The following is a 27,973-nucleotide window of genomic DNA, read 5'->3' on the forward strand; positions in this document are numbered from 1 at the left end:
CAGAGAAGAAAACAAATGAGGAAGTACTGGGGATGGTGGGCGAAGAGAGGGGTTTGTTGGGAAATATCCTATGGAGGCAGGAAAAGTGGATGAAGGGGGTATTGACCAGCAGTGGGATGTTGAAGACTGTAATTGAGGGGAGAATGTTAGGCAAACGAGGAATGGGAAGGAACAGGATAGGGATGTTGGACGGGATGAAGGGAAGAAGAAAGTACTCTGAGATGAAGAGGGACCTTATTTAGAGTAGGATGCTGGATTTTGTGTTGTAAGGAGTCACAAAATGTTTTATATAGTAGCTGTGTCCATCCAAAAACCTACCTCAACCAGCAGATTACCTAATAATAATAATAAACAGGGACGGCACAATAGAACACAAATAAAATATTAACACTTAAAAGGACACTCACAAGCTGTCATCCTCAACACACAAAATGCTCGATTTCTAACTCTCTCTCTATCCGCGGACACCGAATTTACAACACCAAAGCCACTCTTAACAAATACCTTGACAATCTACGTCTTGCACTCCTCAAATGCGGTTACCCAGAAGAGCAAATATAATAATATATATATATGTATATAAACCATAAACACAGTAATCAACCCAGAGGTGGGCGGTTATGGTTTCCCAGGAAGACCTGGTACCCGAAAAATCAATTTAGCTTGGGTGGAGCTGCAGGTGCCCAGAGTGCCTTGCCCGGGAATCGAACCCGGGACCCTCTGATCAGCAGTCCAATGCTCTACCCACTGGATTACCGCGACCCAATATATATATATATATATATATATATATATATATATATATATATATATATACTACCTTGATCAAAAATTTCCCGGAATTTATTCAGAAAATTAAAAATACAAGTTTATTCATCTAAATCTATTTTGTCCCCTTCAAAGTAATCCCCATCGACTGCAACACACTTATGCCAGCGCTTGATCCAATCCTCGAAACATTTTTTATATTCGGTTTTCGGTATGTCCATCAGTGCTTCCTGCGATTTTTCCATTACTTCCTCTCGGCTGCTAAAACTCGTTCCCCGTAATGGTTTTTTAACTCGATTGAACAGAAAGAAGTCACAGGGAGCCAAATCAGGTGAATTCGGTGGCTGTTGGATGGTATTTGTTGCATTTTTCGTCAAAAAATTACGAAAAATGATAGCACTGTGCGACGGTGCGTTATCATGGTGCAAAATCCACGAGTTTTCTGCCCACATTTCTGGTCTCTTTCGGCGAATTGCTTCACGCAAACGTCTCATAACGCCCAAATAATACTCTTTGTTTACTGTCTGGCCTTCTGGCAAAAATTCATGATGCACTACACCGTTGTAATCCATGAAAACCGTCAGCATTGCCTTCTTTTTTGACTGAAAACGACGTGGTTTTTTGGTCTCGGCTCATTTGGTGAACGCCATTCACTTGCCTGATGTCTGGATTGCGTGTCGTACTCATAAACCCACGTCTCGTCTCCAGTAATGATCCTTTTGATGAATGTGGGATCGGATTCAGCCTCGCAAATCATGTCTTTTGCGACGTCAACACGGTCTCTTTTTTGCATGAAATTGAGGTCTTTTGGCACCAACTTTGCTGCTACACGACGGAAACCCAAATCATTAACCACAATGTCTTGGGCGGATCCATAGGCAATGTTCAAGTCCTCCGCTATTTCTCTGATGGTTAATTTGCGGTTATTGACCAACATTTCTTTTACTTTATCAATTTTTTCACCGACTTTCGATGTCGATGGTCTGCCACTGCGTTCATCATCTTCGATTGACTCACGACCACTTCTGAACCGCTCGTGCCACTGGTAAACGACCGTTTTTATATATATATATATATATATATATATATATATATATATATATATATTTGTATATATGTGTATATTTATATATATATATACACACACGAGGGTCATCCGGAAAGTAGTACCCGTTCGTGAAATAAAGACAAAAAAGTAAATATTAACAAACATAAAAAATTTTATTTGAAAGAGGATACTTTAAACTACTTCTCAACATAATCTCTTGGATGAAAATATTGGAAAAGTGTTTCGGCAACGATTCTCTAAAAAAAACGGTCGTTTACCAGTGGCACGAGCGGTTCAGAAGTGGTCGTGAGTCAATCGAAGATGATGAACGCAGTGGCAGACCATCGACATCGAAAGTCGGTGAAAAAATTGATAAAGTAAAAGAAATGTTGGTCAATAACCGCAAATTAACCATCAGAGAAATAGCGGAGGACTTGAACATTGCCTATGGATCCGCCCAAGACATTGTGGTTAATGATTTGGGTTTCCGTCGTGTAGCAGCAAAGTTGGTGCCAAAAGACCTCAATTTCATGCAAAAAAGAGACCGTGTTGACGTCGCAAAAGACATGATTTGCGAGGCTGAATCCGATCCCACATTCATCAAAAGGATCATTACTGGAGACGAGACGTGGGTTTATGAGTACGACACGCAATCCAGACATCAGGCAAGTGAATGGCGTTCACCAAATGAGCCGAGACCAAAAAAACCACGTCGTTTTCAGTCAAAAAAGAAGGCAATGCTGACGGTTTTCATGGATTACAACGGTGTAGTGCATCATGAATTTTTGCCAGAAGGCCAGTCAGTAAACAAAGAGTATTATTTGGGCGTTATGAGACGTTTGCGTGAAGCAATTCGCCGAAAGAGACCAGAAATGTGGGCAGAAAACTCGTGGATTTTGCACCATGATAACGCACCGTCGCACAGTGCTATCATTTTTCGTAATTTTTTGACGAAAAATGCAACAAATACCATCCAACAGCCACCGAATTCACCTGATTTGGCTCCCTGTGACTTCTTTCTGTTCAATCGAGTTAAAAAACCATTACGGGGAACGCGTTTTAGCAGCCGAGAGGAAGTAATGGAAAAATCGCAGGAAGCACTGATGGACATACCGAAAACCGACCGTAACTTTTGCAAATGTCAAGTTATGACACTAAGATTTAAAGGGAATATCAACAACAGATGTACCAATTTAACAAAAAAAAAACAGAACTCAAATCGGAACGATGGGAGCGGCACACGGTGGTTATTCCGGGAACTTTTTGATCAAAGTAGTATATACATATATATATATTCATATATATATATACATATATGCATATATATATTCATATATATATATATATATATATATATATATATATATATATATATATATATATATATATATTTTGGGGACTATTTAATTCATGGTTTATTTTCAGGGTATTTTGAATGTCCTATCTGTGAAGTATCAGGACCATGGAGTTCATTAGAACAGTTACTAATTTCTAAAAAGAAAGGTTATAAGCTTTCTTTGGATGAAATAATGAATCTTGGGATAGTAAGAAATTCTGTGACTCCCAGCAAGGTGAAAGAAAAACTGATTGGTGCAGTGAGCATCATGTCCGTCCTGTCTGATCCATCATGCCCTACATTCTCACTTGTGCAGCATCTTCTGACTGAACTGGGGCTTGAGGTATGCATTCCATTTGATTTGATGCAGGTATAGTGCAGGCAGAATTATTATGTTCTTAAAGTTTAGATATCAATGGAATTACATTTCCTAAACAGTATTTAAAGAAAAACCTATCGGAGAAAAATTACTTTTATAAAAATTCAATTTAGGAGGCACTGGATAGCTTTAAACTAAATTAACCGATTCACTGGGAAATTAATGAATGATCACATTTCTTTATAAAATGTTCAGTTTTTAATTGACATTAATTTTTTAAATACGGAATGGTCATGTTTCTCCAACCTTCTAAAAAATTGTTCCTCCCTCAAATGTGGTTTTTGTCAATATTGTTGTGCATTTGACTTTTTCATGAATATCCTGTTTAGTTTTTAGATAGCAATTTCATCATCCTTGTTGGTTTCTCAGCCGACATGTATGATTTCCTTGTGTGACTGATGTAAGTAGTATTTCCCCATTCATTTTCATTTCTCTGGGAACTGAACCCAAACTTTCTTGGTCATTTTAATCAAAAATTGTTTGGTCCCACTGACTTATTTTTCCTCATCTTCCTTATTTTTTTCACAAAATACGAGTCCTCCACGGTAATACTGTTTGTTGAGGGCGGTGAGCTATTTGGTGCTGTTATGCTGATGAAGTTCTCTGTCGTTTCTGAGCTATTTAGGCAAGCCTTATTTTCCTCTTTGTTTTCTATTCCCCGAAAAATATCCGTAAAGCAGGAGTTGAACATATTTGCTATTTCGACAGTGTCTGTTATAATGCCATTTTCCTTGGTTTTTAATATATTCACGCATTCCCTGTTGTCTTTCCTCGTTCTCATGAATCTATAGAATTTCGTTGCATTGTCTTTCGAAATTGCATTGATAAGAAATTTTTCCTTTGCCTTCTTCTTTTCCCTATATAGGTTCCGGACCAAGGTGCTGTAATGGTGTGACATTTCTTTACTTTCATTCTTTAATCTGTGTGCCTTTCTTACCGCTCTCTTTAGTTTTTTTTATGGTTTTTTTGTAGTACTCCGGATCCGTGTTCTGTTTCAAATTTTTTATGGGAACATACTTCATTTGCCCTTCAAGAATTATTTCTTTGAATGTTTCCCATATTTTCTCCATGGTCGCTCCACTAGCTGCCCATCCAGGAAACTTGCCCCTTAAAAATTCCTGGAACTCTTCCCCATCATCCTGGGTATATTGCCAAATTTTCTTTTCTTCCCCCATACCTCCCTCTGTTGATCTATACCAGTCCATTTAAACGCACACTGCTGCGTGATCACTTATTCCCGGTAAGACATCTATACTAATGGAGGGTTTGGAGGTCTAACTAGAAAAATATGGAGGGTATTTTCTTCCCTAGTGGGCTATTTACTACCTGGGTAAACCCTTCTTCGTTAATGAGGCAATTTACCAGGTCTTGTACCTGCCCACCCCCTGCTGTTTTGCCCCTCCACCCTATTTCTTGAAGGTTTAAATCCCTGGCTATGATGATGTTATCTTGGGGCTTTTCAGAACAATAGTCAGCAAGGATCTCCAACAAGTGCATACCTTCGCTTGGACTTCTATACAGAGCAATTATTTTTAACAATTTGCTACTTTCTGCTTCTCGTATCCTTACACACATCATATCACAGTTACTTTGTTGCCAATCTAAAAAGCTTATTATGTTGCTACAAACACAAATGAATACTCCTCCGCCAATCCCACCTTGATCCCTTCGATAGACATTGTAATTTGACAGAAAAATTTCTGCCAATGTAGTGCTATCATTAAGCTAAGATTCTGTGCCAATTATGATGTTGGGATTACACGTGTCTATTACAGTTTCAAATTCCCTAGATTTGTTGAGGATACTTCTACAGTTTTCCTGGAGGATATTTAAGGCCTTACCTTCTATTTTATTGTCTATACCGTGCACACCCTCGGGTCTGCTTGTAGAGCCACTGGGCAACACTCTGCTTGCTACACATCCCGTCATTCGTCGCCATTCCCCATCTTCCTGCTTGTGTAGTGTCCTACACTCTCCGCTTCCGGTCCTTGCGTCAGTTCTTCTTCTTCTTCTGGCAGACTCTTCCATGAACTCTCTCCCGTTGAATGAGGCTGTCGCACAGAAAGTAATTTTGCTTTTGAGGTGGCTGTTGATTTCCACTTCCAAATCACCTTGGTTGACTGCTATTAGTTTCCCTGCTTCTTGTAAGAATTTATTAAATTGCCTAGTAGTAATTCATCTTTAGCCAATTGTTTTCCCTCAGTTTTCAAACACCACCGTGTGTACAAATATTTCTCCAGCCAATTTCAGTGAAATCTTCTTTCTTGATTAAAAGATATTACTCCTACCCCTGAGAAATCTGGTATACCCCAAATTAAATGGTGCATTCCTTGCATTAGCACATATACCACACAAACCAAGCCATAACACCTCTTTGATTTCAAGAAATTTTGCCCAAGATACCACAGATCTGAAGGATTTGGGCCACAAACAACCAGAACAATTCAGAATTGCCCAAAACCAAATTGATACCAATCTCTCCCTATCTCCCACAATGTTGCACCTTTTAAAAACTCCCCTCAACTACGACCATCTCTTGAACTCCAATGAATGTGTCCCTTTCACCAAGAGCAGCTCAAGTTTAAATACAGACTATGGACCTGAGTCCAAGAGCTTCCATCATTTTTACATCGTTCACCTGCTCCTCCCCCTGGCCTCTCAAGTCACCCACCTCGCTCCCTGCCATCAACTGTCAATCCATGCAATTATACTTTGCCTTATGAATATGGCATTGTCGTGGAAGTACCAGGAGATAACCAATGGGATGTCAACAGTGTTTTTGGACACTGTCATTTATAATCTTTTGTAACCACTGAGCATGAGATTTGTGCCACATTTTAAGGATAGAGTGGAACCTTGTACCACGAGCATAATTCGTTCCTCAATCTTTGCCATAAAGCAAAGCATTCTTTTTAAGACAATAATGCAGTCCATTTTGAAAAATATTTATCATGCGCAAAATTTATTCAAAGAGAATTGTATATACATTTTTTTAAATGGTGGATCATGTTTATTTTTTCTTGGACATTGAAATGAAGCAGCAGGAAATGCGAACTCGATTTGTAAAAACAAAAAAGGATTGAACAAAATAGCTTATTATTTATGATATTTATTTAATTCCTTTTACTAGAAAGCTGTTTGGAGGCATTTTTTTGCTGATGATTCAATTTTTTGTAAAAATGTGACTCAGAATTATAAGTAAATAAATTAATGGCGTGCATTGCCGCTGCCTTATTAGGGCGATGCCTCGTATGAATGTTACAATGCCCAGATTTCGAAAATCTTCACATCACATTTAGCATGCTGTTTTGGACTTCAGACTTCTTGAAGGCTGGGGAAGTTACTGAATGGTAAACAAGCAGGGGTTTGATTTTCAGATTCCCATTTACATTGGCACAAAATAACTGTGTGAGATGGCCTTTCATTGGTTTGTGGTCAGGAAGTGCATTCTCTTCTACTGCTACATGTAGAAATATAGGTTCACTGTGGCATCTTTTTCCAGGAGAGGCTCATCTCATTACAGTTAAAAGCCTGTTGCAGCAGGTAACCCTCAGAATGTACAAGCTTCGTGAAATCACTGACAAAGTTCTCAAGTCTGAGCTTGCTGCATCACCATGCCTCACTATGGCTTGGGCGCCGGTTCTTCTGGTAAACTTAGCGAACCAAGCACAACTCCCCTTAAATACTTCAGCCGTCGATGATCCTGGCATCTTCTGAACAAGGTCGGCAAAACTCAGTTTCACCCTTCTAACAAATGATATTCTTGCAAATGGTTTTCCTTTATCCGCATGCGAAGCAACCTACTCAGGTGCAATTTATTTCATTAGAAATCAGTGCACAAAAAGAAACATTTCTGGCTGGATTGACATTTGTAATTGATATTAATTATATACTTGACTTGTTTTTATTTTTTGAAGAGCCATACAAGGGCTGTCCGGAAAGTAACCTCCATTTGCGTACAGCAAGTGAAGTAGTGGGGGAGTCGAATGTTTGCTGCATTAACCCACCCACATATGCACACACACACACACACCAGGGAGGCAGTAGGCCTCAAGTTGCTGTGTTTGTGAGGCTATTCCTCTTGTCATTTGTTTATAGGAGTGAGTTAAAATGAATAATACAATTGAAAATCCAGACGAATATAAAATTGTTTGGTCATGTGGTTTTCAATAACAATAAACTTCAAAGCTACTGACATTCATTGGGAAATTAGTGCTGTGAACCGACTAGGTGATGAGTGTGACAGTGTTGTGCATCAGTGGTGTCGTTTTTTGAAGAGTGAATGGACGAATGTCCATGATATCCAAGAACAGGCGGCCCGTCAGTTCATCTGTGTCAAGGCTAGGCCGACCACTGCAGTCCCCATCGTGAATGTTGGTGCCATTTTTAAACTGAGAATGCACCACTGCCTCACTCCGCCTGCACTAGTTATTCCATCTCCGTACACACTTTGCAAAGTGCTAATATATTCCAATTGGCTTTTTTTAGCTTTCTGCCGGTAGAAACCTAATCACAGATCACATTTCACACCTCGCGGGATTTTCCATTGCAGTGCACATTTTAGCTGTTTGCAATGTGAGCAAGGTAGGAGAAGCACCTCAGTCTGCACAGCAGGATATCTGCGTAGTGCTGAGTGTAGGGACGCTTTTAGACACCAAGATGGTGGCTCCAACCCCACCCGCCGCCACACTACTCCCAAATGTAGGTTACTTTCTGGTCAGCCCTTGTATATCCAGAAATGATTATTTTCATTCCAAATTAAGTTGGCAGTACTGCCATGGGGATTTTATGTACAATTATTAGTTTGAAATAATGAAAGATGACCCAATGGCTTCTGATCAGTTTCAGTGCTTCATCACAATTTCATCTGCACGTTCTTATTTGGAAAGCCAATCAAGTATTTTTCTTGCAAAAATTTCTTCACTTACATTCAAGAAATAGACGTTAGAATCATTGTTTACATATTTTTCATAAAAGAACATTTGAAATAATTTTCTAATTCAAGTAACTCAAAGAGTATAAGTGAATCTAAAAATTCATTCAGAATGGTCATCAGCCGCCCTGTCAAATTCTCCTTTGCACGACTTCTCATCCACAACCAACTGTTGGGAAGACTGGGCTTTTGTTTCAGGGTCATAGCCGAAGACCCTTGACTCATCTCCAGTTATGACCTATTTTAGAAAACATGGGTCATCGTTTGTGGCTTGGGTCATCTGCAGCATGAAATTCTTGGTGTTGATGAATTTGGCCTAAATTTGACAAATGATACAAGGTATTTGGTATCATTGTTAGTCCATAACACTTCCTTAAATTGTTCCACCCATTCTGGTATTTGGCCTCTTATTTTGATGTTTAACTTAGCCTTTCTCTTTCTGGAAAACTGTAATATGAAAACAATTATATATATTTCAATTTGGATAGTTAATCCTCTTCAAAATATTATTCATACTTGATCAGTTCAGCTTTTCTTCAGTAACCAAATGGTTGTGCAATGAATGCAGGTTCTAATCTGGCCTAGGACATACTACTCTGTCCAATAAATGCACCAACTGAAGCCATAAAAACTTGATTTTGCTGAATTTCGCCTGCATCGATTTTGTCTCCTTCAAAGTCCTCTCCATTCGTTGCTATGCACTTATTCTATGAGGGTAAAAAGAAACTTAACTCTTCCACAATAAAGATTTAATACTTCACAACCATGGTTTCGATTCTGTGCGTCATCAGGTAACGTACGTCAACTCTCCTCTCACGTACTCCCCACTTGGATCCAGACTATATAAGTTGAAAAAATGTTGATGTACGTTACCTGATGATGATGTGCAGCATTGAAACCATGGTCGTGAAATATTAAATCCTTTTGCTGGAAACGTAAAGTTTCTTTTTACACTCATAATGCAGGAGTTCCACAAAGTTAAACCTGATACTGTTATGTTCACTGATTCCATCTTCTTTTCCATTGTTTAACGCACCCTTGGATGTCCTTGGCAGTTAGGCTTTTTAGTTGTCTCGTCGTTTCTGCATTTATTGTGTCCACATCTTCCCAGTGATGTCCCCTCATCACATTTTTGGGAATAGGGAAAAGTTGCAGGAGGGCGAGATCTGGGGAATAAGGATGATGATCAAGGATCAAGGTGATTGAGTTTTTTGCCAGAAACTGGGGAGCAATCAATGCCGAATGTGCATTGGTGCATTGTCGTCATGGTGAAGGATCCATCCATCATATTCGGTTAAATAGTGTGCACGGCTGATTTTCCTGAATTCAGTTCATCCGCTATCATTCGGACAGTTTATCGAATGATCGGTAATGACAAGGGACCACACATAAATCAATGTTGTCGTCAAAAACAGGTGGTCGGAAGTTGTCCCGGCCTCATGCATCATTCTGGTTTTTGTTGGTCAGTCTTTGTTGGTCATCATGGAAATGCTCAATCCACTTGAAAATTGATGTTTTCCTCAGAGCACTATCACCGCACACAGCTGTCAACATTTCCGAAATCTCTTGATAACTTTAACCAAACTTCACCAAAAAACTTGGTGTTGATTCATTGCTCCGTGAATTTGTCAATTTCCATTTCTGATGAACATTATAAAACAAGGACACCAGAAACTAGCATAACTGGCACCATACGCACAACTCGACGAACCGCCCAGCCCTGACGGCTCATATGGTCTGAGGCAACAGTACCTGGCTAGTGGACGTGTAGGGGCGGGGCTATAGTCCGCGTCATGGCCACCAGTTAACGCATTTATTGGATAGACCATGTAGATGCTATGATTGTGAGTGATATCCGTTGATGTAAGTTAATGTACCATCGGTGAAAATTTAATGTAAATAATTTTATTTAGTAAGCTAGTGTAATGACTTGAGTTACAGCCATTTTGTTCTCAAATTAAGCCTTTAATAATTCCTCTGCATCCCAATGTAAACCTATGATATTTCACAAAAGAATCTCAATGCAACAATTTCAGAATGTAAAAATCATTCGCCTTGACTGGGATCCCAACCCAGATCCCTCAATATCCGGTCGAGTGCTTTAGCCACTTAAGCTACCGAGGCGTCCTCTTAAACTCTGAAATTTTGCGGCATCTCCCGCAGTTTCTTTGGAATTTCACAAAAGAGAAAAATGAGCCAAAAAAGTGTTTGTTACTGCATGGCGAGGGGCCTCTTTTCCCTCGGTGGGATGACTCCTGAGCATGTGGGCCAAAAACAAAAAAAAAGAAACATTTCCTCCAAACAAAGTATGTCTCCCAATTTTCAATATGTTTAAGATAAAGGCGTAAGATACCACTCGATTTTTTCAAATGAAAAGGGAAAAGAGTTGGTCTATGACAAATTGGATTTTAAACATTTCAATATTGTTTTAATAAATGGAAATTAATGTAAAATTCATTGATACTAGTTCAATTAATTTATCCCCATTTATCTTTTATTAAAGGTTTTCCAGTAAATGGTAGTAGTAGGCATCTTTGAGACATATTCATATCTCCTCCTATTCTAAGTGTGATGTAAATGGCTGGAATTTTAATTTGAAGAAAATATTGCTAAGCAAGGTCATCTCTAGAATAGCCTGGTCAGTACAGTAGTGTCAAGTTCCATCAAAAACTTCCCCTAAAGTGATGGATATTGATCTAAAGTTCAGCAAGGGTCAATGTATACCTCGGCCTTGGCATGCGGAGGCATACATTTGGCATAGCCAAGAATCGTTAGCAAGAGTAGGCAACACAACAATGACAATTAGTCCCAACTCTTTAGGCAACTTGGAATGGATTAAAAGAGGCATTTCAGGCGTGACATGGTGGAATATCATAATTAATTAAAATTTGGCAATTTTCTACAAAATAATATTCATTAATGTGACTGGTTTCAATGTAACTACATCATTGTGAGGTCTGATGATAATCTAGTTACATTGAAACCAGTTGCATTAGTAAATTATCTTTTATGGAAAATTGCCAATTTTTAATTAACTTGGAATGGAATTTCAGATGCCAATTAAAATCATGGTAGCATGCAAATTGTTTTGAATTGTTTATTTATTACATATGTTTGACAAATGATATGTGTTATCATCAGTTTTTCATCTTTGTTTATGTCGATTTTTATTCTAATATTTTTTTGGGGATCCACTTAAATGTTTTAATCACAAAAATAAACCAAATAAATAAGAATATGAAAAATTACTCATCGATCATATTGCCAATGCATTTGGAAGAAAAATGCCAGTACTTACTTATGTACCATTGCTGTTCATTTCAAGAATAGTAGTGGCTCAGGAAGACCATGGTTTGAGGGGTTTGCTCCCTCTCACCCCTCCTTGCCCCTCTCATCCATTCACTTCCACTCCACACCCTCCCCTGAGAGAGTCTCTCCATGCCATTCATCACTTTCTGCATCTTCCCCCCCTCACTCAGGCAATTGACTTTTTCTCTCGCATGATGAATTGGGTTCTCATACATATTCTCTCTTGACATGACCAAACCAGAGTACCACGCTTTCCATAATTTTCCATTGACAATGCATGCAATCCACATTATCCCACGACTCATTCCTCACTCCCCTCATATTATTTCTACCCTTCCCTGTATCTCATATTATTTTTACCACTTGCGAATCCTCAATATTCATTGGATAGGATGAAATATGCAGAGTATTGAATAATAAAGTTTGGTTTTAGGCCTCGATGCCATATGCTGAAAATTCACATTGAGAACCGTTCTAGTTTCAGTCGCATCTGCTAATTCAGGGGCAATAATTAAATCAATGAACAGAGAAGGCCTCCTAGTCTGGCTGCAGTTAAATGAAAGCAGTTAATATGGGAAGAGTTCATTTCACAAAATAGTGTGCTGATGCTGTGTGGCCAAAAAAAACACTTTGAAAATCACATTTTACAATGAATCAACCAATGATTAATAAAAGTTGTGCCAATTTATGGTTATCTTCACCATTGCCAACTTTGCTTCACTGCCATAAAACCCTGATGGGAAGAACATCACTCAAAACTGTGCATGGTGCTGGTGCTTTTGCGAATTCTAGAGATTGGAGTGTTCACATGTGATTCTCCCCCAATCGTCTTCATTTCCAGCCTGTGGAAGCATGCTGGGAGTTGGCAGTCTTGGCTTTCATTTGGCTTCACGATGCCCGCATTGCTTTTCTTATGCTGTGTGTGCATTGGGGGTCTGATTGGTTGGGTCTCCTGGTCCTCAGAGGGTGAAATCTTCATGGCTGAGGCAGCTTGGGTGTTGGGTAAGTGGCGATGGAAGCAGCCTCCTCTTTCCCCTGCGTGCCCATCCATCCGGTGCGGTGCGGGGCCTCAAGGTGCTTGCCTGTCCTGCGGATGGTGGTGGGGAGGGGGAAATGACGATCCCCATCACAGGGTGCCAGGGTATGTTTGGCTGGGTCAAGGGTGGAGTCATCAAACCAGAAGCTGTGCTCGTGGCCTCCGTGAGGGATGCCCTGGCCATCGCTTGTTCCATCTCAGCTGTGCAGCCCCTCTGCTTGCCATATGGTATTAACCTCTGCCCCTCCCCCCAATTTGCTCTCACCTCCTTGCCCTACCGCATATTTTTCAGGAGTAAATACAGAGAATTGTGACTATCAAGTTTGCTTTCACTTTTGTCATTTTTTCTTGGAGTGTCGTCAACATTCACGAATGACTGAGATCCAAGAAAGCGCTGTCAACTGTTGAAAATATGTGTTATAATGAATTTTAGTCTTCATGCTGTGAAACTTGGTCATTCTGAAAGAAATAACTGGTAGTATTGCATATCTTAAAGTAATCATAATCATTTCAACCGTGGCCTAAGATTCAAAGACCGTGCTATATGTGGCCTCCATTTGATATGCTTTGTAAAGTAATTGTTTGTGTACATTTTCTCTCTGTGATAGGCAGTTCATACTTACCCCAGGGTTTGTTGCCTTCCTTGGAATCCTTTTCCAAAATAACCCTCTGGTTTGGACGGAATGTCAACGGCCTTTGGGATGACCCAAGAATGCATGCGAGGAAATTGGGAGAGGAGCGATGCTACTTCATTCGGTAAGACGACTCCTTTGAGTTGCCAAGGATTAATTTATATACTCCAAGGTATTCAAATTTATTTGAGTATCTTGGGATGGCTGAGATCCAATTGGTTTGCTGAGTAGTGCCAATTTCCGTTCAAGTGCCATGCATGGGTGGGAACACAAAGTGGCCCTTAACAAGCTGATCATCCAAAACCAAGGGAGTCTTGATCTTGGCATGCGGTTAAGTTTGGTGGAGAGCCAATGCAGTTGATGCTGAAACAGTGGGGAGCTGGATTCAGGGCAGTCTGTGCATCTTTTGGGGAAGGGGGAAGCTTTTTGAAAAACATCGAAGGAGAGCCCAAAAAATATAAAATGCCAAATTCAGTGTTGAGGCAAGTGTCCAGACTAATTGTGAATTGCCTGCAACGTTGGGGGTTAATGGGAAGGCTGAAAAGATTGTAATTTAGAAAGTGCTTACAGATTGTTCATGAGTTGGAATTTGATCTACTTTCTGTCTTGAAGTTAGGAAACCTCTGAGCCATGATTGTGTTGAATAGGGTGTGGCGGAAGTTAAGTGAAGGAAATCATTGCTCTCTTGAATAATTTATGAAATGAGTTGTCTGTGTGGAAAAGAAAGTGCATCCCCATGTTTGACAATAAGTAGTTTTGAAGTGTGATGCACATTTTGTGGGTACTTGTGTAAGAGTGGCTTGATCCAGCCAGAGGAATTGGTTAATGGCATCAGTGTGAGCGTGGGCCACGAAACCAATGAAATGCGTGAACAGAGCAGGGAAGCAGACAGACTTGCCGCATCTTCGGCGATGAAGGCAAGCAAAACAATGCCTGCTTGTTCACAGTGATCTCATTGGGTCAATCAATTCTGGATTATGTGATGAAAAGAAGTATTCGATGATGGCGATGTGGAGTGGCAAGCTCTCGAGTCCAAGGCAGCGAATGACTTCATCATTGGCTTCAAGGATCTCATTGAATCTGAGCGTTACCCACTGCAACAGGTTGTTTGTTAATTGAGATGAGATTTGTCTCTTTGGGAAGAAGATGCCCAAGGGAACATGTATTTGTGCATGTAACAGTGGAAGAGAATGAATGACATTGCCCAGCCACAAGCCAATGAAAGGATGCAGGGCAATTGCAAGCAGCGAATTGGAAATTAAACCACTGCTTGTTTACCATTCTGAATTTCCACAAGCCTCCAAGAAGTATTAAGTCCCTAGCAGTAGGCTGAATGTGATATGAAGGTCAGGGGGAAACTGTTGTATCACCCCACTGCCCATTTAGGCATCACCCGAAAAAGGAAGTGGCTCCACAAGTTTATTTAATGGTAATGCTCAGATGCATTTTTACTTGAAGTGTCAGCAGTGAATTTTATTTGAATTGTCAGCAATAAAACAGTCTCTGGACAGTTTTCTAGTAAATAGGAATTAGATATGCATCATAAATAATAAACTAATTATTTTGAATTTTTTGATATTGCAAATTAAGTTCACATGCTTGATTACTTAATTCTGCAATAGAAGGAAAGGCAAACATGATCCACGATCCTAAACAATGTGTTCATAATTTTCTTTGAGTAAACCTTGTACATAGCTTATATTTTTGCATGGAACACTTTTTCATATTTTACATTAATTTATCTGCAAAATTTTTGTAATTTTTTATGCTATCAGTTGATAAAGGTCATTTTCTGTTTCACTTGTATTAATCTCAGTGAGAATCTCATTATCAAACTGGAGATATAACTTGCTGATTATTAAGAATTATATTGAATTCACATCAATTTTTTCTCAAGGATCTTATGTTTATGTGCACATTTGAGAATTTGAAACTTTGGGTGCGAGTGGATAAAAGGGGAATGTCATCTTTGTGCGCAACAAATATTTGGATTTTTAACTGTTGATAGCCAATCCATTAATAGTTATGTTTTTGCAAAATAATCTCTTATAACTGTCGAAGATCCTCCTCTGACCTTATCCTGATAGTCTTGCAATTTTCACACCATTTTGCTGATATTTTTAAAAATTTTACTCATATTTATTTGTATCCCTTTTCCTTTGCTTTCCATAGCAAGTTTGAACAATATCCAGTTAGTGCCTCATTAATAAATATTTTGTCAAAATATTTCCTATCTTTGTTATCTATTATTTTCCTTTTGGCAACCCATTTATCTTTTCCATTTTTATTTTTGAAGGGAAGCAATTGTTTTGTCTTCTTATCAGTTGAGTTGCTTTTAATTAAAAAGGCATAATTGGCTATGTTTTCACTGTAGTCTTCTATGCCAATTTATTTAACAATCTTTTCCACCACAGAAATTGGAGAAATGTTAGTGTTTCATAAAGACCAAAAATTTTCACCTTACCAATCATAAAGGTTTGCTCAAGTGCATTTACTCTGTTTTATAAGCCACTGATCTGTTCTATTCTAATTATGTAGCTCTGCCTTTGAATTGTAGGCAAATTCGTTTTTATCGGAATAGTCATCAGCTGCCTCATTACATTCTCCTTGATCTTGTCCATAACCAACTGCTGGGAAGACTGGGCTTTCGTTTTAGCATCATACCCAATCTATAAACATTCTCCCTAGGCTCACTGTGCAATCTTGTAGCAAAATCAAGGTGATTTTCTGGGGATTATTTTCTCTTTAGATGTCTGTTGGGTCTCTTACATTTGCTTATCTTAAAGGTTGCAAACAGTGAAAGGTGATCAGATTAGGAAGAGGTGAATATCTTTGTCATCCCTGGTGATTTTTTCAAGATTCGTGTACATGTTTGCTGTTCATGTTTGAGAACTTGTTGTGATGTGATTGGGTATGTTCTTTGCTGTGTACACATCATAACAAATTAGTATGGACATAAATTCACTTCTTGCCCTTGAGGTTGACAAAAAGTTGCAATTAAAGTAACCTGCCATTAAGACACATGGATTATGGGAAGAATTAAACATTCTGTATGGGATACTTCAATTTTTTCAGGGAAACGTCAAATTTTTCAGAAGGACATCTATACACTGATGCTGTAAAAATGACAGGTTGATCATTTTTCCCTCGCACCATGCAGTATTCAAATACTTTCTCTTCAATCAAGTCATCATATGTGAAATCTACATTGTTCATTACTGTTGACTGATTTGTGAGGATTAATAGACCACCGTTTCATTATTCTTAACGGCTTAAGACTCAGGAGAGGTCATTGCCAGGGATAAATAATAACCCTCACTTCATTTTTTTACATGCAATTTTCACATAAACGCTTAACACTTGGGTTGTTTTCAGTGATACATACTTGTAATTCCAATATCTTATTTTTAATACACTGGATATTTAGCTGTAAAATTGTTAGCACGTTATCCCTTGAAGATTGAACTCCTTTTCCAGATGTGTTAGGGAGGTGTACCAGCGAGAGGCACTGAACTTACTGCTCCATCCAAGTCTATTTTCAAATCAACTTGAGTTTGATGTATATGATCTTATTTCTGATAAATCTAAATCGGTCTCTAGCTGCATTTTGTGGCCATATCAGAGCACTTGTATTGAGAAGCTCATCACTTGGTGAATTGTTGGCTGTGATTTTGAATGATGCGTAAGTGCCTCTGGCATTGAGGGATTCCACCTCGATTACACGATTGAATTTTGAAACAAGATAATCCTTGACAGAAACTGATGAGGGTTCGGGATGCAGTCTCCGTACGTGGAGATAGGCCTTACTTTTAGTTATTATGAGTGTGTAGCCAGAATCTATTGCAAGAGTTCCTAATTTGTGTAACTTACGATAAGGTTTCTTCCCGTAGTAGATGCTGAATCCATCTCCATAATTTGTTGCTGCACTGCTGCGAAGCGCCTGAAATTGTTGTTGTTGCCTTTGGAGACTGGTTTATCCTCAGGTTGGCAGTAGTTTCCATCAATGCAGAGGGAGGAAGATTTAGGGGCAGTGGTGTGGAAGCAAGAGCTTCGGAATGGGATGACGATGACTGATGTTTTGGAGCAGTTGGAGAGGTTTGGGTTGTATTTGTGGGGTCAACCAGTCTTACTATTTCACAGTAAGATTAGTTTGAAATCTCAGAAGTGTTCTCAGCACTAATATCAGCAAAATGCCCATGTTTCAGGATATTCTGTGCACCTACATTTTGCAGGATGCACTTCCTCTTTCAGATGCCCAATTTTGATACTTTGTGTGGCTACACTGTGAGTACAATCATTGATTTTACAAATGAGATCAATAATGACTTTGAAAATTCTCCTGATTGCTTGTCTTCATTCATAGGCAATCTTAGAAATGTGTATTTGGCAGGAAGGAGACAGTTGGCAGTTTTGGCAGCAATATACTCATTGTGCAAATTTGGTTGGGGGCTGAAACAGTTGAAACCATGGGACGAATTGGAGCATTGGGTTTATGCAGCTTTGGGAGGCTGATGAACCGTGGCATCGTTGGGTTCATTTGAGATAACTGGGGCTTCCCCAGGGTGTGAACACTTTGACTGGTATTAATAAATACTTTCCAGTCCTTTCAAAACTGTATTGCTGGGTCACTGGTAAACTTTTTGATTCTGTTGTTTGTTATTAATTTTTCAAATTTTAATGTTTGATTGATTTGAAGGTATTCATTTCTCTGGAATTGTTCAGCAAGTCCGGTTTGGATTCTGGAAATTTTCCAAAACTTTGAGAGACAAGTTTTTTGCTATGTTATCTCAAATGATCCCGTCAGTGCCACGGTTTTCCAACCTCCAAAAGCTACACAAACCCATTATTCCAGTCCATGCCATGGTTTCAAATGTGTCAGCCCCGACCACATTTTAGCCCAGGAATTAAATTATATTTTGAGACAATGCTCGAGTTTTCCCCAAAGTATTATGCCAACAACTCCAGTGACCTGGCCCACCAGTTGAAAACAACAGTTCTCCCTCACAAGTGTACCCTCATTTCTTTCAAAATTTTGTAACCTGTTCCCAAGTGTCCCCAGAAGAGAAGTCCTTCATCTTGCAGAAGACATCCTCATTCAGAGGGCTCCTCCACTATCAGTGATAGGAGAAAACATGTCTCTCACAAATTTACTTCAAATTAAACAGAAAAATTTTTGAGCAAGAGGATTGTTTGGCAATGGTATCACCCTCATCCCCACCACTATATCATGAGCATTCTGAAGGAGGAGCCATTCTCATCCCAGGAAGCCTTTGCAACAAGTATTTTTTCCTGGTTCTGGTATTTAGACAATGTTTTGTTCATGTGGTCAGACATGTAGAGACAACTACATAACTTTGTACAATATTCAAATTCCATAGGCAGATCGATTGATTTCACTGTGGAAAAAGAAGGTAATGCATCAGTTAACCTTCGTGACACAACCATCTGGAAGACCAGAAGATGCTCGAGGTTTCAATCTTTCAAAAAGAAGCTAACACAGACCAGATAACTCACTCTACATCCAGGCACCATTTTCCACATCCTTCCTCCCAATGATCCACTGCTGAGTAAGCATTCCGATGCCATAATTACACATCCAAAAATAACTGAAAACGTAAAGCAAATCTTAGTTAACAGCAAATACAGTGATGAATAAGCAAATCACGAGAAGTTGGAAAAATCGGCAACAGCAACATATTTAGAGAACTTAGCGAAATGGTATAGATTTGCATACTCAGGACCCCTATCACTGTGCATGGCAAAATCCCCAGCCAAACATGAAATTAAAACCACCCTTTTACCACAAAAGCGTTCTCTCCAATAGTAAAGACGAAATTCCGTTTTCTGAAGCTAGTGGAGGTTACAAACTCAAGTGTAAGCCCTCAGCAGTGTACGAGGGTCAAACAGGAAGAAAGTTGAAGGGAAGGGTGGAGCGAGGGGCATAGGGTCCTTCTCGGGAACCACAAGTCCAACTCGACTCCAAGCACACGAGTGCCACTTCATTCCCAAAGTTCCTCTTGCGGACAAGAAAGGACCTTGGCTCATCGCCCTCAAGCAATTAGAAATAATGGATTGTTTGAACTCTTATGTTGAAACATGTAAAGACTTGTTGTTTACCTTCTCAATGTCTGATGCTTCCAATGGTCACTCCACGCAATGGAGCGCCTGCATGCTGAAACACCGTGGTTCCTCCTCCCCCCAACACTCCATCGTCGACCTTTCCACCCCCCAATCTCACTGTTTCCTCCCCCCCTTCCTAGCACCCGACAATAAGCATCACCGTCTGCAACCCCCCCCACCCCACCCCATCCACCAAGGGAATATATTAAATGCAATCCCTGCATGTGCACCTAATGATTCTAAATGAATATTTTATGTGGAAATATAAAGTATTTTTGGGAGTCATGGATAACTTTCACGAAGTAACCCTGGGAACTACATTCTATATTTTCCTGTTTATTAATAGTCTCTGAAATAGCTCCACCCTTTGCTAAGTTCCAATCAAATGAGTTTAATCCAACTTACATGTTTTTGTCTGCTTCCAACATGCTTAAACTCATCATGTGAACCTGTCTGGCTATGGCTGTTCTCTTTGGTTGTAACCCGTGGAATCGAATTATTTGGCCTTGAACAGCACTTGTAGTTTCAACTTGCAGTTGCTTGACCTCTTTCAACTTGCTGAAGGATCAGCTTGCTTCCACTTGCATCAGCCCATTTTATCTTGCGAGTAAATCAGTTGTTTCAACTTGCATCTTCTTGATCATCGAATCAATGTTAATGTTTCATGGCCACCAATTTGTGTCATTAACATGACAAGTGAGGCAATTGAGCATGTACACATTAACCCATTAAATGTAACATGTCAATTACTTTTTATGGCCTAGTGCTGGTTCCTTGGTTTAGTTTATTATATTAATCATGGACTCAAAAATGAGGAGACTACACGGAAAATGTTATCTGGTTGAAAGTTAATTATGTGACTATACATGACCATGTAGTGTGATTATAAGTGACCATGCCGAGGTTGTAGGCCATTGGGAGGGTTCCCATGCCAGTAATAACAAACTAGACATAAGTTATGCTGCCTGCATCAGAAGTGCAACTTGCTATAGAAGGTCAACCCTGGTTTGCACATTTCTGTAGTTTGTATTTTCAGGATTGAGGGTCCCTTAAAAAACATTCCAACCAGAGCCCAGTGCATATAAATTCACATCCCAAGTGCATTCACCACCTATTGCATAACTTGGTGGCGTAATATTGTACCCTTATGTTTTCCTGCGTTGGATTGAGTAAGAAGTAAAAGAATACTTGTGAGTGAGGAGATCTCAGAGTGTACAACGGTGGGATGCATTGAGAGTGGAGACCGATTGAGGCCGACAGATGTTTGGGAGAAAAATTCCACATTATCGGCACCAAGTGGAAATTCAGAAGAGGGGGAATGATGTGCCCCCTCGGTCATTCTTCTTCTAAGCTGTTTGAGGTAACTTTAAATACAGAATCATCTATGTTTGAAGGATTGTGTTTATTCGGTTTTGGAAATTAGGGTGACATGGCTCCCCAGGGGCCATCTGAAAAACAAGCACTACAGTGTGCAAGCATGGTAGAATAAGGAAAATTGAAATTATTCGCGGAAAATTCCAAAATTCATGGAATATGAATTCCTGAATTACTTGGGCAACATGAAAAACAATGACTGCAAGTCACTGAGGCCTATAAATTACGTGCGGATTAATTATGTGGTAATTCTTTTTTTTTAAAAATACATGTATGTGATTGAACAGAGTTATTCTCCTTGTAATGAAACTCTTCGAGTGATTTAAAATTTCTGAGTTGCTTAGAGGAATTCTTTTAGATTTATCCTTGAATATTGGTTGTGGATATTGGATTGTAAACTAGATGGGTTGAACTATCTTTCACTGGTTTAAAGCATTACTAAGTAAAATCCAAAAATAAAAAATTACATGTGCGCATCCATTTGAACAAGTGGACGGTATAACGTTTGAGTGCAAGTAAGTGTGGCTCATTGTGATGCGATTCAGATGTGGGAAGTGTTCTGAGCATGGGTGGCTATTTGTGAGAGGGAGATATTTGCCTCCACTGAGGCCTCTCTATCTTTGGACCTCTGGCAGGCCAACCGAGAGGCAACCTGGCGCGTGGGATGGCATGGCGAGTGGTGTGGTGCTGAGCAAGCTCATGAGGGATGCTCGTCTGGTGGCTCACCCCAGCATCACCACTTTTGAGTCACTCAAGGAGGACATCCTGGCCGAGATGCAGAATGTGGAGAAGGTGGGTGGGATACGCTCTCGGCATGCAATTTAGACCTGGGCTGGTGGAATCAAGCGTGTGGCCCAAGCAGCCCACTATGCACTCTTGTGGTGCTGGGTGTGCGCCATGCACTGGGAATTGCAGAGGATGCAGCAAGTTGCCGCAGTAAGGCGTTAGGTCTCATGTTTTCTGTTGAGGAGTATCTGGAAGACGTGCTGGAATGCCCGAAGGAGAAGATGGAGGGTTTGGTTGAAACGTGAGCTGGGCAATTGCTGAAATTGAAGATGCTCATCTGGTTCTGATGAAGGTTGTCCACCGAGAGGCGTTTGTTTGTCACCATTCTTCCTACATTTATCAGCGCACACCCACACACCAACAGTCTTGGCTAAATAGTCTTTAAGTATAGGAAAAATACATATTTTGTATAAAAAGTATTGGGAAAAGTTTGGCAACGGTAGATTTGTTTCAGATATGGCTGCAATGCCTCAAAATTCTTCAAAGTACATCCCTTGAGCATTAACACTTTTTTGCCAGCGTCTTTTCCACGACTCGAAGGTTCCCTGGTGGGCAGAGACCAGTGAGAGGTCCTTAAGGGTATGCATGTTTCTATGAAGGCCCTTAAGGTCCCATGGTGGGGTGTCTTTTGAGGGAGGGAGAATTTCACTTTTGGGATTAGGAATAATAGTCTACTGGTGTCAAGTGGGGACTGTAAGGGGGTTGGGCAATCATCACAGTGCCATTTTTCATCAGGTAGTTGGTAATCTTGCAGCCTCAAGGGCTCAAGATGACCTTTGAGATGAGTTTAGCGCAGATCTTTTGTGTCGCCAAATTGTCAGTGATAATGGTGTGCGCTGTCATCTTATGAATGCAGTGTACGATCTGCGATCATGGCCACACTCAACCAATAGTCTGAATTCAGCATAATACACACACGTCAGGAAACAATTGATTCCGATACTTTTTATGTAGCAGTAGTGATTAGGGGAGGCGACCGATAGCTGAGGTCATTTGCGCCATTAGGGATGGACAGGAAAGGATGAAGGGTGGAGAGAAACCCGGCGTTGGCATTAGCCTACTCTTAATGAAAGGCACCAAGGGGTCCGCAGCTTAACGTCCCATCCAACATTCACTCAAAGTGCCCTCCACAAAACACCTTGAGTAGGGATCGAGATACCTCTGAAAAATATTCAACACCGAAGGGATTTGAACCCGGGCCCTCTGGATGGGAAGCCAGTACGATAATACTTATTATACAAACTTCTTAACTTTCACCAGAATCTCCTGAAGCCAGAATTGCTGAATTTGAGTTGAAGCTAGTTTTCTGCAATCTTGGCAAGAGTCAATAATTGTGCCAAGCCTTGTGCATGGAAGCAACAGGAATGACCTGAATAACTATAGAACCATCTTCCTGACAACCTCCCTTTGCAAAGTAATTGAAATAATGGTTAATCGTCATATGGTTAATTGCCATAGAAGAATGGAGTTACCCTGGGCTCTGTTTTAAGTGTGACATGGTTTGCAATGTCAATCAATGATCTTGATGAGTTCATCCTCGAGCTTAGAATTTGGTCAATGTTTGTGGACTTTGTGGTGGTTTTATACTTATCGTCCAATCTTGTGAGGGCTGCTCTTGCTGAACAAAGTTCAAATGTGGTCACAGAAAAATGGATTTTGTTTCTCTGAGGACAAAACAGAGTGCATTCATTCTCATAGACTAAGAGGAGTTCACCCTTGACCATCTTTTCATCTGGGCCACAAAAAATCTGTTCTGTGTTTACTTGGTCAGATTCCTTCAACTGCCAACTGCTGGTAAATTGGCATGACCATAATAGTTTTATAAAAGAGAAATATTTTAAAGTTTATGAAATGTAATGTTTCCTTGGCTGGGTCACGGACTGGAGCTGACTCATTCTATCGCATCATACAGGGTCCGTACCATAAGTATCGTGACTGGTTCGCTGTAGCCTCAACAGATCGATGGATGGGGGGGGGGGTCCAACCAGTTGGCTCGGTAGAGGGGTCCCCCACCACTCAGGTGCACTTATGTTCAGTCGCCTCTGGGCATGCGTTGAGACAGGAGGTGGATTTTTGTGATGTGTGATTGTTTGTGGTGTCATCATGGAGCGTACCATCGAGCAACCCTACGCTGAGAAGTTTTGCGCTAAACTCAGGAAATCCACGTCGGAGACCCTTGAGCTCATTAAATAGGCTTATGGGGATGATGCCTTAAGCCGCGAAAGAGTTTTTGAGTGGCACAAAATGTTTAAGGAAGGCCGGGAGCTCGTCGAAGACAAGCACCGCGTCGGATGCCTGACGACTGCTTGAACCGATGCTCAGGTGGCCAAAGTGAAAAAAGTTTTGGACTCTGACTGGCATTTAACCATCACTCTTATCAGTGAGGAGACCGACCTTTCAGTCGGAACCGTCCACACCCTTGTAACAGAGGATCTTGCGATGGAGAAATAGTACGAGAAGCTGGTGCTGACAGTCTTGAGCGAGGAACCAAAACTTGCAGGTGGACATTTCGCAAGAAATTTTGGACTGTGCCCAGGAAGGTAGAGATTTTCTCAACAACATTATTACCTCAAAGGATAGCTCAAAAGGAGCTCAAAGGATATCGGTTCTACTCCATCGAGGCGGTTCAAGCGGCGACAACAAAGGCTCTCAACAGTATTCCGGAAACAGACTTCCAACGGGCTTTTGACGAGTGGCAGACTCGCCGGACTAAGTGTATCGACGCAGGAGGAATGTATTTTGAAGATTATTAATTAATTGCAATGATAACTGCAATAAATTTTGATTTTTGGAACCAGTCCCAATACTTACTCTACGGACCCTGTACTTAAGTGAGGTCAGAACCTGACCATGGTGTAATTGATGACATAGTTTATGTTATATAAGTCTAAACAAGTATCAATTCCTTTAAGATCATCGATGCAATTGATGAATTCACGTCCCTTTCTCTTGGGAAAGGATTTTCTTCAAAAATAACTTGACAAAAATACTCTAATTACTGCTCCCGACTCCTGTTTTTGCACCATTTGTGCCCACTGTGGTGGGACTAGCACAAGTAATGGGAGTGAAAGGAGCTCAATATAGACGTCTGCATCCCATGGCCAACTTGTTTCTCATTGTGAAAATAGTTGCACATTAATGCCAATGAATAATCTTTCTAGACTTACAAACACTGGGCCAAGTAGCAGTCTATAATTTATTTATTTTATCATAAAATTTACATAGATTTATAATAAAGTTAGAAAGTAATCAAATGCCATCCGCATTGCACATATTTCTATATTTTGTTGTTCATTTTGTTGACTTTTTAAATTTATTTCCCACCAAGACCCATCTTTGAAACCCTCCATTTCATATTGCCATCCCCATAATGTTCTCACTTATTCATTTGTGAAATTCACTGAAATCCATTCATGCAATGAAGCAAAGATAACTACAATTTTTTCCTGAAGTCAGTGCTCACTCCTCAATTGAATGCTAGGGGCATCCACTCCTGAGTACCAATTGGTCATGCACCCTTCCCCTTCAATGTTAGCAAGAATGTTTGTGCCTTCTATTCCAGGTCAAAGGGGTCAAGTGGAAGAGGTTCCCTGCATTGAATCGTATCCTCCAGGGACATCGCCGAGGTGAGCTGACCATTCTGACGGGGCCCACAGGCTCTGGGAAGACTACCTTCATGAGCGAGTACTCCCTGGATCTGTGCCAACAAGGCGTGAGTTGATGTACCCCCAAATACTGTGGTGCCCTTCCCCATGGCGCTGCTCTCTTCCTTCCCCTCTTTTAAATCGTAGTTTAGTTGCATCAGGGACCACCACACGGGTGCATCTCTGTGGGGGGAACCTATGGGGGGGTCGTCTTACCTTTTCACTCTTGCCCATGGGGTCATTCCCCTTTCTCCCACATGCCATCTATTCTCTCTAGATACGCCTCTCTAGTCTTTCAATATCATGAAATGAGCCTTGCAGGTTTTTTTAATTTGCCAAATGTATGTATATAATCCTGTTTTTATTAGGATAGTCTTAATAATAATAATAATAATATTTATTGGTCCCAGGACTTAACAAATTAAAATATTGGACAATTCAAGAGACCAAAGAATCAGCTGTTCCAAAGACTCCATAAACTCTTTCCACACTCTAAATGCATTTATCTATCAGAAAATGCTAGCTATACTTCTTAAATGTGCCACGAGAAGGAGCAGATTTTATACCTGGCAGCAGATAGTTGAAAATTTTGATGTCTACATGAACGGGACTCTTATTATGTATAGCAGAAGAGTGGCGGAATAAATGTAAATCAACACTGTCGAGTATAATGCGCTTGTCCTTGAGCATTGGTGATTTGTTGTTTCATATTATCCTTAACATGCATGCATAAGTAGTAAATATAGAGACAAGGTAAAGTTAGAACATCCAGTTGTTTAAAATAAGGCTTGCAAGTTTGCCATGGTGGTATTTTTGCTGTATACGAGGACTGTTCAAAAAGTATCATGAATTTTGAATTTTCGCGGATTACATATAGTTGATTTTTGATTTTTTTGTGGCTTTATGTTCGTACTTATGCCGAAAATTTTGGCCATTTTGAATGTTCAGTTAATTGTTGACAGCTGTTTTGCTTGGACGTGTTTTGGCTTGTCTTCGATTTTTGCCTGTTCCAAAAAATGGTTTTGCTTAGGGTTTTCTTCGATTGCAGGGGTATGGTGCGTCATGAGTTCTTGCCACAGGGTAGAATGGTAAATAAGGAATATTACCTGCAAGTTATGCGCAATTTGCGCAAAGCAATCCGCCACAAACGCCCGGATGTGTTGAACAACAAAAATTGGCTTTTGCACCATGGCAACGCCCCTGCTCACACATTGTTATTTGTGTGCTAATTTGTGGCCAAAAACAACCCAATAATGATGCCGCAGCCACCGTATATCCCAGATCTGGCCCCCAGTGACTTTTTCTTGTTCCCGAAACTGAATAGGCCCCAGAAAGGACGACGCTACGCTGCGATTGACAAGATAAAGACTGCATCGAAAGAGGAGCTGAGCAAGATCACCAAAAATGATTTTTAGAAGTGCTCGAGGATTGGGAAAAACGATGGCACAAGTGTATAATATCTATTGGGGATTACTGTGAAAGGGACAAAATAGATATTCATGAATAAATAAATAATTTTTGAAAAAACACAAAAGTCGCGATACTTTTTGAACAGACTTAGTACCTAATGCATCTTTTTTGCATAACAAAAACTCTACGTATGCCAGTTGATGCTCCCCAAAAATAATTCCATAGCTCGCTCATATAGACTGGAAGTTGCTATAGTAAACAATATGTAGTGTGGGAAAAGAAAACATACTTTGTTCTTCCACACATATCTTATTATGCACGACCTAGGTTTTGACTGACAAAGTCATCATGAGGTGAGGTATGGAGGAGAGACAGCTTGATATACTACCTTGATCAAAAAGTTCCCGGAATAACCACCGTGTGGCGCTCCCATCGTTCCGATTTGAGTTCTGTTTTTTTTGTTAAATTGGTACATCTGTTGTTGATATTCCCTTTAAATCTTAGTGTCATAACTTGACATTTGCAAAAGTTACGTAGCCAAGAGTACATCTATCTCTGTGTGTGTTGGCGATTTTTTACAATTGCAGAAATGGATTTAAATTTGCAACAACGAACTTGTATTAAATTTTGCGTAAAAAACGGATTTAGTGGCGCACGGACGTTGGAAATGTTGGAAAAGTGTTTCGGCAACGATTCTCTAAAAAAAACGGTCGTTTACCAGTGGCACGAGCGGTTCAGAAGTGGTCGTGAGTCAATCGAAGATGATGAACGCAGTGGCAGACCATCGACATCGAAAGTCGGTGAAAAAATTGATAAAGTAAAAGAAATGTTGGTCAATAACCGCAAATTAACCATCAGAGAAATAGCGGAGGACTTGAACATTGCCTATGGATCCGCCCAAGACATTGTGGTTAATGATTTGGTTTCCGTCGTGTAGCAGCAAAGTTGGTGCGCCAAAAGACCTCAATTTCATGCAAAAAAGAGACCGTGTTGACGTCGCAAAAGACATGATTTGCGAGGCTGAATCCGATCCCACATTCATCAAAAGGATCATTACTGGAGACGAGACGTGGGTTTATGAGTACGACACGCAATCCAGACATCAGGCAAGTGAATGGCGTTCACCAAATGAGCCGAGACCAAAAAAACCACGTCGTTTTCAGTCAAAAAAGAAGGCAATGCTGACGGTTTTCATGGA

The 27,973-nt window shown here is 40.2% G+C and overlaps 1 protein-coding gene across 1 annotated transcript in view; it reads left to right on the forward strand.

Annotated features, from left to right (window-relative positions):
* Positions 1-3,318: 3,318 nt before the first annotated feature.
* The window catches only part of mtDNA-helicase (mitochondrial DNA helicase), a 35,909-nt gene continuing 11,254 nt past the window's right edge, over positions 3,319-27,973 (forward strand). Inside the window, exons 1-5 of the mRNA XM_071591095.1 lie at positions 3,319-3,495; positions 12,737-13,037; positions 13,418-13,565; positions 21,571-21,727; positions 25,284-25,433. Coding sequence (XP_071447196.1) covers positions 3,346-3,495; positions 12,737-13,037; positions 13,418-13,565; positions 21,571-21,727; positions 25,284-25,433 — 906 coding nt within the window. The 5' untranslated portion in view covers positions 3,319-3,345. The remainder of the gene's footprint in view (positions 3,496-12,736; positions 13,038-13,417; positions 13,566-21,570; positions 21,728-25,283; positions 25,434-27,973) is intronic.

The sequence above is a fragment of the Hetaerina americana genome, unplaced genomic scaffold (assembly GCF_022747635.1).
Source record: "Hetaerina americana unplaced genomic scaffold, ioHetAmer1.1.p SCAF_41, whole genome shotgun sequence".
NCBI classification, from domain to species: Eukaryota; Metazoa; Arthropoda; class Insecta; order Odonata; family Calopterygidae; genus Hetaerina; species Hetaerina americana.